Source organism: Grus americana, chromosome 2 (genome assembly GCF_028858705.1).
Source record: "Grus americana isolate bGruAme1 chromosome 2, bGruAme1.mat, whole genome shotgun sequence".
In the NCBI taxonomy this organism is placed as follows: Eukaryota; Metazoa; Chordata; class Aves; order Gruiformes; family Gruidae; genus Grus; species Grus americana.
In genome coordinates, this window is record NC_072853.1 from 24,065,832 (window position 1) to 24,077,995 (window position 12,164).

A 12,164-nucleotide genomic window follows, 5' to 3' on the forward strand; every position below is an offset into this window, starting at 1 on the left:
AAGTGTCTAATAGAAATACTGGTGAAAATCCTCAAATGCTAGGAACCAGAAGCTCTAAATCTGCAGAGCAGACAGGCACTGTGGGGAAAAACCATCTTAAAGCTATTTTATGTGAATCGTCTTGCTGAATAAGACTGTGTTGAATGCAAATGCAAGATGAATCACTGCAGCAGGAGAAACGGAGCACAGGTTCTGTGTATCACTATGACCTGCATAACAGCCTTGGTTATTTGCAATACTTTAGAAAAGCCTTTGGAGGATGGATAACTTCAAAAACTTCAAAATATTGGACAGGACATATCCACAGGTTTTGAGGAATTGGCCAGTGCCACTGCTGGGGTTCTCCTTATCATATGTGAAAGGACATGCTGTCTGTGAGAGTCTTTGATGTCTGGAAAATAGTAAATGTCACGCCCATCTTCAAAAAGAGCAAGGAGGAGGATCCAGGGAACCTACTTGATAGTCAGCCTCACTGTAGACCCTAGGACGGTGACAGAACACATCAGCAGAGAAGCCAATTCCAGGCACTTGAAGAACAAAAAGGTTTTTGGGAGCCAACAACACATATTTAGAAAAAGGCAAATTATCCCTTACCACAATCTAATTGCCTCCTATGCTGAGATGATTGATTCTGTGGATAGAGTACTGGATGCAGCTTGCTTTGACCTCAGCAAAGTTTGGACAGTCTTCCACAGCAGACTTGTATCCAAACTGTTGGATCCAAGTGTGAAGTGAATGGGTGGACTACAAGGTGAGTAAAAACCACACTGGACCATGAAAAACAGAGAGTAATGGCCACTGTTCCAAAGTGTAGCTGAACTCTAGTTAGAGTGACATTCCTCAAAGTTTGACGATGTTTGATGTCTTTTTTTAAAGACCTTGGCAATGATACAAAACATACCCAAAGAAAGTTCACAGATGACACCAAACTGAGGGGAGTTGTTGATACACTGAGGGGAAGGGCCGCCATTCAGAGGGACATTGACAAAATGGAGGAATGGTTTAACAGAAACCTCATGAAGGTCAAAGGTAAACGCAAAGTCCTGCACCTGAGATGGAAAAATCCCAAACCAAATACAGGCTGGAGGCCAACTGCTACAGAGCAGCTTTGCAGGAAAGAACCCATACGTCCTGGTGGACAACAAATTTAACATGTGATAGCAGCATGCCCCTGTAGCGTTGAAGGCTAAGCACTTACTGGGCAGCATTAACAACAACATAGCCAGCAGATCAGAGGTGAGATTACTACCTTTTATCAGATACCTGTGAGTCCACATCTAGAGTACTGTCTCTAACTTTGAGCTTAATAATAGAAGGAAAAGATTAACAAACTTGAGTGGGCAGAGGATCAAGAGGGTTAACAGGTTAAAGCGCAGGATTTATGAGGAGAGGGTGAGAGCGCTAGCTTTGTTCAGATGGAAAAAGAGAAGGCTAAGGATGGTGGTGGGGTATCAAATCACTGTTTCCAGTTATCTGAAGGAGGGTTATGAAGAAGATGAAGTCAGACTGTTCTTGGAGATGTACAATGAAATGTTGACAAACAATGGTTAAAAGTTGTATCAAGCAAAATTCTGAATGGATATAAAGACAAAAACTTGCCAGAGGGAGCTTAGTTAAGCACAGGACAATTACCCAGAAGGGCAGTGCAACCTCCTTCCTTGGAGATACAGATTTGACTGAACAATACGCTGAAAAGCCTGATCTAGCTTTGACATTAGTGTTCTTTGGAGCAAAAGAATGGTCTCCAGAGGCGTCTTCCAACCTAAATTATGTTTTGATTCTTGCAATGAAATTTGCAGTTGCAAAGTATGAATAGCCATGTGCAGGCTCCAGACTTCATTCATTGAGATGAAAACAGTAGCACACAATGTGTATTATGTTTCTCTCTGCTGACTAAAGGAGAAACATGAGGATAATAATAAATGTGCATATATTAGAGGACGGGGTGGCTTTATACAGGCACATGAGACCATGGAACACTGAAGAAAGAACTGGACAAAAAGTAACCATCTATTGAATTTTACATTTTCAGTATAGTGAATCAAGACATAGTTCTACAACTTATTAAAGAGAAGACAAACACCAGCTTGAACCAGAAATACTCCCATTCCTCATTACAGGAGACATCAATAATGCAAAGGAGATATCAGTGAAGAACAAATAGGTATCCTGGGATGTAGTCAACTAAAAGCTTTCTGAAATTATGCAGTAAATTGCTTTTAGGTTTGTACAGTCTACATCACTCATGCAGCACTTCTGCACAGCGCCAACTCAAAATTAAAATTCTTGGCACCCATTCAAATCTTCTGATTCTATCCATTCCACTGACAATGGAGAAACAGTGCTCCACAAATTATTTATTGAAGATATTCCCATATATACTTATTTATAATGTTCATCTCCAAATGAGGCCCTGTGTCTGCAAAGTATCCAAGGAAAAGAATTTCTTTTCTACATCTTTCATGTTTTAACATGGCAATGAAACAACGTCCTTTATTTCCCTCTGTCCTTGGGAAGGGATAAAGGAGGGGGGGATGATGTGATGCCTAGATTAGCAGAACACAAACAACTTCTGGGGTTTTGACAGGGTGAGGAGAGACAAATGTAAGTAGTTTGGCTGCTCTAGAGCATTCCCCACTTCCACCCAGCCTCACATGCACGCTGAATCTGTGAGATTCAGGAAAGGAAGGAGAAAAGTTTCTTCAGCTCTCCCATTAGCTAGATTCTTGGAAAGGAAGAGTTGATTGTGTCTTGCTCTATAACTCTCTCCCTAACTCTTGTTCTTATTTGTGAAGACTTCTCAATGGATCCAACAATCATTCCAGTGGAATCAGTGCCTTGTCACATATTAACTTCTACTGGATTTAAAAGATGCTGTCAGCATCTAGATTCCTGGTTTTGAAGATAAGACATACGTACTTTTTCTTACAGCAAAGTTTTCACTTTCTTTTCTCCTATCTTTTTTTTGTATCAGCCCAGAAGTTAAATTATTAAAACATACAAGACTGTCACAGTTAGTGACTGGCCTTTAATGCAAACAGAAGTATCAACTTCCAGAAATGAGAATGACAAATTGAAGAGATACTTGCTGAACACTGTAAAATTCGAGAAAAGAGGAGAGATTAACTGTTCAGAAGATGAAGGCCCCTTCACAATGTACTCATCACCATTCGTACTGAAGAAGTATGACAATATTCAGAGGTGAATTGAATCTTAGGGACTTAAGTGAAGACAGTTAATGTGAATAGTCGTTACCAGGCACAGCAAAAGTTTTATCATTTACTGGCTTTAGTGAAGCACACAGTGAACTCAGAAGAAGATGCCAAAACTTCAATAAAAGTTAAAATTAAATGCCAAACAACTTATTTCCTTCATTGTTTACATAAGATAATTCTCCTTGTACATAAGATGTGGCAGAATCACCTTAGTCTAATTTACTGAATAATATTCTTGGTAAAATAACACATCCTATTGTTAGAACAATATTAGAATGCATTTTAAAGCTGACCAAACAATAATGATACATGTATTTCATTTACCTATATAATTTTGTCTATATGATGCAAACACCTGATCGGAGCTACGGTACTCTAAAAAAACCAGCTGCAAATCAGGGGAAAACCTACCTCAGTACTGCTACTGGAAGGTTCCAGCCCAACCATATTGGCTTGTACCAGCTGCTGAAGAAGTTGTACTTGAGCAACACTGAGGAAGAAATCCAGATTTGTTGTCACATTCACCTCCAAAGAATGACCACACACCAAAATTTCCTGTGGAGACATTAATGGAAAATACTAGATAAGAGCTACTGGGGAAATAATTTTCAGCTTCTGTATAACTGTATTGTGATTCTCTGCTGTAGTCAATGCTTCAACATTAATTAGTATTCATTAGATCTTTTTAGAAGAAAGTGGTGTCTCAGGCTTCTAAACAAGTATACGGCTTTTTCTTTGCTTTACTTTCAACAGCTTAACTATTAACACAAATTTTGCAAGAAAAGCATCTTGTGTGTGAGGTCTTGTTTCCATCTCTTGGTAGTATCAAACAGTGGACTGTCATATTTCGTTTTTGTTTTTTTTTTTCCTGGCAATGACTACAATTCTCCTTTCCTTCCAAGAAAAGGATGTTTCTTCTTTTTTCTTTAAACATAAACTCTGCTTGATTTATAATGAAATCACATCTTGGAACTCACTGATAGCCAACCTAATTGATTTCTCTTTGCCTGTAAACCATTGTTAATACCTTGGCAAAGTTAGCTGGATGGCCACTGTTTATTGGTGTTCTCTAGCAAAAAAAAGCTCTTGAGCACTGTTGGCAAGCGATAAAGAGATGAAAAACAGAACTGATGCGGAAGGGTTGCTTAATAAATAGAAGTAATACCCCTTCTCATGAGAAGGTTGCACAATGTTCAAGCTCTTCACAATCTAAACTACACCTCTCCCTTCATCAGTGAATGTCACCCAGGGAACAGATAACAAGAAGAACGTATGCACAGAAAACACTGAAATTCTTGAACATAAGCATTAGTAAAGCTCAGAGATTTTTTTTTTAATTGAATAACTTCTATGCATCCTAGCTACCCTCTAAGCTTTCTACTTCTTTTTTACACTAAATAATTTTCCATCTGCCCTTGTGATGACACTTTACACAAAATATGAAGCTGACAATTTTTTTCTTTCTATACCCATTAGCTATTATTTTCCAACCATGTACACCTATTACATGTTGCAATACACACCTAATTCCCTTTACGCTCCTGTACCAGTTTTGCTCTTCCCAGGATGTAGCTGTTATGAGAAATACCCCTCGTGAGCTGACAAAAACTTTCTGATATTTCCCCTACATAAAACATTTTAAATTCTTGAGCTACAAACTAATGCCAAAAAGGGAGCGAATACCTTTTGTGTGTAACGTTCTTCAGGGACTAATCATTAACAAGCTGGCCCACACACTGGTAAAAGTGATTGTTAAATCTGGAATACCTTGAAGTACCCACAATAATGGTTGGGGAGCGGATGCTTTGTGGAAATTTGTGGGCTTGAAAATCTGGCTAAAAGAACACAGCTCAACTTTCTTCTTATAGATAGTGTATAGATTACATTTTCAGGCTGCTTTATGAGAAGCTTGTGAATACAATGTTTTGTAATGTTGTACTATAGCACCTCTTCTCAACACCTTTCCATCACAAATCTTTTAAAAATCTTGCTGGAAATCATTAAAGGATTCCCATTTTCTGAATTGCAAACAGGCTTATCTACCTCTGGACGGGCTGCCTTTAATATCGAATGCTATACACAAATTCTTTCTCCAGCAGAGAAAGAACATTTCGGCTAGTGATTAAGACTTTTTTTCTTTGGGGTTTTTTTTTTTTTTTTTCAGTTGGCAATCTCTGTATTTGAAAACACCTGGACACTTGAAATGGTGGAACAGTAAAATGTTAAGACTATCCACATATTAAAAGTTATGCTATTTCTGTTCACATTTTGTACTAACCTCTGGGTGTAAATTCTCTGCAGCATCAATTTTTGTAAAAATAATTGCAGGAGCTGCAGTTATTCGAACCGTGAAATCTGTTAAAATTGGAGTTAAAATTGCTCTCCTCTCCTGATGCCGCCGTATGCTAAAAAAAAAGAAAAAAAAAAGGAAAAAAGAAAATATTAAATCACATTATAAATTGTTGAGGGGCAAAACCTCATGTTGTTTTTTACATCCAGCATGTACTGAACCACTTTTGTGCTACCAGTTTGGCATTTGACTGCGACCTCAATAAGGATTAAATATCATCATTATAAATCATGTTAATTCCATTCCTAAAGGCAGACTTCTACCTTCATTTCACAGAAGAAGTATGTCTAAATCTCTTCAATCCATCTCTAGGTAGACAAGTTTGACATTTGACATTGCTGCTTCTACTTTTTAACCAACTATACAAAATAATTTGAACAAAGATACAAACTTTATTATCAGTATTTTTCAAACTTGCCTGTGGATACTCTTCATTTTATGAACAGCTGTCCTGAAGCCTGCATAATATTTGAATTCATGCATTAAAACTCTGTGGTGAAAATATTCTGCACGCAACAACATAAGTGACACAAAAATCAAAGATGTGAAAAATTAAACTAGCAAACCCCATGAAACTCTAGGGCTCGCACATTAAATTTATAGTAACTGTTGCTGAGATGTTTAAAATGCCTTGAAAATGGAGGGATGTCAGTCGTCCTCCACCGCTTCTGTCACTGATTGCTTTTGGTACCTTTTCATCTAAATATCAATGTTTGCTTGCCAAGAATATTTGTGCCATTAAACTTGATAATTACATTTGTTTTCCAGCTGGGTGTTTATTTTTTTTCCTTTAACCAAATACTAAGCCTAGAGGCACAACCCTGTTATAGATGGATCACTAATAGCTTATGACAACACATTCCAAATAGCCAGAATCTTCTGGGTCAGGTCAAATAAACTATTGCCACAAAATGCCATTTGAGAGCCTCTGATCAAGGAAAAAAAAAAGTAATGAGATCAAGATGGTGCTCAGCCCCTAAAAGAGGATAAAGTTCAAATTTCTGGGAGAACCCTTCCATCAAGATACTTTTTCATAATTCTTTTTACCTATCATCATTTATAGAAATGCTAAATACCTACGTTTCAAAGAGAACTCTAAAAATCATCAAAAAGTTATTGGTCCAAGGTAAGTTTTCCTACGCTTACAAAATAGAAAATTATCAACTGTGAAGCAATGCGAGTTAAAAGAATACACTAAATTATGCAACTGTCTATCATGAAATAAAATAAAAGACTGAACTACACTGCCATAGAGAAGAAGAGATTAGATCTATGCAGGACTCTCCAGATATACCTGCATGTCAGTTAGATATCCTTGTATTACCTGTAATCTCGCCATCTCCAGTGATTGAGACGTGGCAGTTCGGACATCAACATAAATTGTGCAACTGAGCCACAGACATGAACTATGCAATTAGACAATTAGTCCTTACCATCAGCTACAGTTATCCGTGTTAATGTCATCAAACAATACGGTTAAACGCCTGCCTATGCAGAAATCTCTGGACTGCATGTGGAATAGGTAATTAAATCTCTTGATTAAGAACAAGTATAGATATACATAGTCTAGTAAAGGTAATAGTTCGAAATGGAATCTGTTGAAAAGTACATAATCTCAAATGCTGATGGTTTGTAAGTCAAGAGTTAGGCTGAAAAGAAATTAAATAGATATCATAACTTGACTGTCAAATTCAAAAGATTAAAAATCCATAGAAGACAATTTATTGCTTGGACTATTTGGATTTTGATGCTTCAAATTCTAACAATTTGCTTAAGTGTCCTCAAAACATGTAGAAAGCATGGCAGTCTATAAGGGAATATGAACTGTCAGACGTGGGTAGGCCTTCAAGCTTTTAAATTTATTTAGGACAACAGTATACAGAAGTTAACAGCCGATGCTACAGAGCACAGAGCTAGTATTTACTGAGCACAAGTCTAATAAACTTTTGCTTCAAATGACCTTCACAAACACTGCTGAGCAAGCTGCACGCTACCGTAAGGAGTGTGCAATATGCTTAAGACCAAGCCAATCAGTGAGTGTGAGAAAACTACCATCTTACATTAAAAGCGTCAACATTTTGGTCAGCTGTAGCTCTGCTGGTCTGTAATGATGGCTTTTAAAGCAAGATTAGTCTAATTAGATCTCCAAATTAGAAAGCAGACCCGTTAGTGGTTAGCATACATCTTCAGCTGAGAAAATGGTCTTAGATTTTGCCAGTTCTACAATGCTTCTCTCCCTGCCATCACCTTCACTTTAAATTTAAACCAGACATCTTTCTACCCAATTCATATTTCCCCTTCACAACAGGATGAGAAAGAAATGCCTTTGTTTTTGAGGAAAATGAAAGAGCTAAGTAGTAGAACAAGTCTATGAAAGAACACACAGCTATACATTAGAAAACTTCCACTTGAAGGGGCATAAAACTGCTAGTAAGTATGATTTTAATACACGAAACAGAGATATAAAAGCAAGTTATTTGTTGAACCCCAAAGTCACAACTGTTTCTCTTCAATCACTGTTCAAACTATTTTTCAGCTCATACATATTCCCATTTCTTAATTTTCACATATTCTAGTAGATACTCGGTACACTGCATCTTAAAGGACTTTTTTGATAATACAGATTGCTGATTTTTTTATTTTGTTTTAAAATCAGCCTTATGTTGTATCCCTGTCCTGCTCTACTTACTACTTTCTGCATTTCTAGTTGGTGAATTTGAAGCTCAGCCAAATCAAGTATTAGCAAAATAATTGTAAGTACAAACAGAAGGCAAACAGAGCACAGTAAATAATGAAGGGAGAGGATATGAGAAAGAGCACAAAAGGAACAAAGAAACAAATTCCACTTTGAATTATTAAGTCTTCCACACTGCACCTAAGTGCACCGTTAACTTAACACAGGTGTACACCACATGAGCTTATGAAAAAACTTGATTGTGAAGAGCGTAATGATGGCTCTATGTCTGCAGCACATTCATTCCATGGTTCATTTATGCATCTGTTATATATTTGTCTTGGAAAAAAAAGGAAAAGCTAGTACTTTTAGAGATGTTAAAGCAGTTGATCATCTACACTTAAAAGTACAGCACATTTGAAAGACCATATGCTAACGCAAAGCAACAAGGCAGCAAAGTATTTGCGATAAGGCCTGGAGGTGCCTTTTACTCAGTGCTGAACTTGGGCTATATCTGCACGATAACAAGAACTCTGCTTATGGACCACAGATCTGCATTGTAAAAGCACAGGACAAAAATGGTCCCTGTCCTCAGAGGCTTACAATGTAAGTATTAAAAACCCCACACCCACAGACAGGGAAGTAAAAAGGAAACTAACAGTGCTGTAGGTAATGGTATCTGTACAGTGGCAACCTGAAAGCTCTCTTATGAGTTTTTATATTACAGGATAATAGAAAGGAATTTTTGGGGAAGGGTTTGGAAGAAGACATTGCAAGAACTTTGTGAATGTTCACAGGAAATGCCTTTATAACATATAGGTTAGCCTAGGAGTGAGCAAGAAAGTGCTTCTTCAAAAATTAAATGCGACAGCCCTGGTAACTGGTATGATGAGATCTGATGAGCAGTGAGTGTAGATGTTTCAAAACAAATGAAAGAAGACATGTAAGAGAAAATGGATGGACTCAGAAGTGTAGAAGCACCTTGAAAGCAAAGACATATCTAATGATTAACGTGACAAAAAATGTTGTGGGAAGAAAACAGAAAAAAATGTGAAGAACATTATTTTGTAATCAAAGCAACAACATTTCATTACATCAAATCAGATCACCAGCACTCGATTACATCCTCTCAGAAGCACGTTGAATTTATATGAGGAGAAAAGACTGCCAAAGAGATGATGTTGCACTAATCAAGGAGGTGCGATGATGTGAGACTGGATAAGCTGTGAGAACGCGCAAGAACTATAACTTGCCTGTCTTATGTGGAAAAAACTAATCGAAACAAACATAAAATACTGGCCAGTTAGAGCTAAACATAACCTAGATGTGAAACTTGGAAATGTTTGCCTTACTTTTAATAATAATTTTTTTTCTTAATAATACCTTACTGAATCTAGAGTTTGAGCCCTTATATACTTAAAAAATACATAGGACAGGGAGAAACTCATGTACATTCAATACATGAATGACAATCAAGAGCTCATTTATGCCAGTTAAGTTTACTATCTACAGAGAGATGAATCCTCACAAAGAATTTTGAGCCTTGCAAAAGTAAAAACACAGGTATTAACATTGAAAAGGCCACATAATCAAATAGTGTTCTTCAGTAGAGTGAAGCACGCAAAACCAAAGATGTTATTTTGGTTAGCATGCTAACTTAGGACTTAGGAAAGATTTTTCTCTTGCAGGTTTTCCACGTAGTTGTATAAATCAGTTAATCCCTGATCCACAAATGTATTAGGACATCTAATGACATGCTCATGCCTCAGACGTCCACCTCCCAGTGGGCAGAACAGTTTGCATCCTTTCAGCTCTCTGAGGTGTTGCAAAGACACATCGTGAGACAGTGAAATACCACAGCAACATTTTGAGGACTATCTAATGACCAAAATTAGACAATGAACAAATGTATACCATCTAGCTGTATAGAATGACTATTGTTATATAATTATGCCTCAGCAAAGCTAATTTTTGTCTTATTAAGAATGCCATGCAACATTTCTTTGCTGTGGATGCACAAAGACAATAACATACTCCATCTTATTGAGTAAGGCCTTGCACAGTATGAATAGAAGCACGACTTCAGGTACAATAAACACAGCAACTGAAATACAGGACTGAATACAAATGTAGTGCATTTTATACCAAAAGATTCACAGGGAATGCCCCTACTTCCCTACACATGGACCTACTGATCACTTTTTTCTGGTTTTCCGTGTTAGAACTTGGCAAGCTGCACTTCAACTTTCCAAAAAGCCTGAAAATGAAAACTATTCAAAGAAAAATCTGCAGGAAACATTTCTGGGGATCCTTGCAAAGTAAGAGTGGTATTTTGTTCAGTTTTGTACAACAGATCATTGGCTCCCTGACGTACTCAATGAGAGTTACAGAGAGCTGTTCCAGATGGTGGTATGCCAAGGACAAAACTGTAATGCAGTATATTGCCACACTCAATTCATTACCACACAGAGAAGTAATGCTTTTAAGCTCAATTAATTTTTTTTTTTTTTTAAACAGAGTTTATTCAGGCTGCAGGAAGCAGAAGTTGCTGCTGGGAGCTGTAGAAGGATTGCACAGGGACGGGGGCGAGGCCTCAAGAGAGGATATATTTCTTTATTTCCTTCAGGGCTGTTGTTTTTTCCATTGAGAGGAGGGAGAGGGTGGAGGAGATCTGCAAGCTGAAAAAGCAGTTTTCAATCAAGAATACTTCTTTTGGTTAAGTACTCCCAGTTCCCCACATGCTGTTTGGTAAAGGGAATAAATGTAGACAGGTTTCATTTGTACATAACCTTTTTAGAACTGTCTGACTGTTTCCAGTATTCTTTTTATATATTACACCATTAGGGAGCTTTTTATAACATCTACAGTGAAGTATAAACATTTCATAATGGGAAGAGTCATGATCCCTCATCCTTAGTACAGCACAGCATTTGGACATTTATTTCAGAGAGAGAGCATTCACCCTACCAGAGTGATCCACTTCCCCGGTTCTTCTTGGGGTGACCTGCAGAGGCGCAGGAGGCATCACACCAGCACTTCACAACAGCCTCGCTTGAAGAATTTTACACTAAACACCTTGAAATATTCAGCACTTAGTCTCAAAGCAAGACTGTTTGCTTTCCAAATTACAATGTAAAAGTTTAAAAAAAAATCAAACCCATGACATATTAAGTAACAGAAGTATTGACAAATATTTCCAGAAAAAGCAGTGGGAAAATTTGAAGGATTTACTTTCTGTGTAAAGATCGTTAAAACATTTAAATGATAAATTATGTCAAAAACTTTCAAATATTTCTTCATATGATATCCATAGATCTTATATTTAGAGTGATTTGGTTTTCAAGCAAATTTTAAAAACAAGACCAAACTTCAACCAGTAGACTAAATCACAATATAATCTATTTCAGAATTTTTACAACTTTTTAATTTCTTTAAAAAACATACAGTAATGCTTTTAGAAAGGGGAATGGAAAACGAACAGCTGGTATCTATGCTGAAGTTTTCTGTAAACTAACTGTATGAAATACTTGGATTTAGGTTGGATTCTATACTGCACCACATACCTCCTAAGAATTAAAAAATGAGGGAAACAGATCTCAAAAAAGAATCTTAAACCCCAGTGAACCTAATAAACCAGAACACTGGGTCTAAATGATAAGTAAAAACAAATAGAAGTATATTAAAACCAAACAAAGAAATGAACCCTAAAATAACTCTGTAAAAACCATTCATTACGTTCCAGGTTAAACATGTCTAAGAAACTTAAAGAATTAAAAAAGAAAACAGTATCACAAATAGGTCAAAGAATAAAGCTTCTGTGGTAGTTGCAGGAAATCTTAAGATAAACTTCACCCTGAAAACACTAAGCACCATGTAAAACACCATGCAGCCGCCCTCTTGGTGCATGCTGAAAATATCTCAGCAG

The 12,164-nt window shown here is 37.0% G+C and overlaps 1 protein-coding gene across 6 annotated transcripts in view; it reads right to left on the reverse strand.

Moving 5' to 3' along the window:
- The window catches only part of VPS13B (vacuolar protein sorting 13 homolog B), a 485,973-nt gene that overhangs the window by 156,326 nt on the left and 317,483 nt on the right, over positions 1-12,164 (reverse strand). For all 6 annotated transcript variants that reach the window (XM_054815083.1, XM_054815086.1, XM_054815082.1 and 3 more), the window contains 2 exons: positions 5,494-5,620; positions 3,627-3,770 (listed from right to left, as the gene is read on the reverse strand). In XM_054815083.1, the coding sequence (XP_054671058.1) occupies positions 3,627-3,770; positions 5,494-5,620 (271 nt within the window). The remainder of the gene's footprint in view (positions 1-3,626; positions 3,771-5,493; positions 5,621-12,164) is intronic.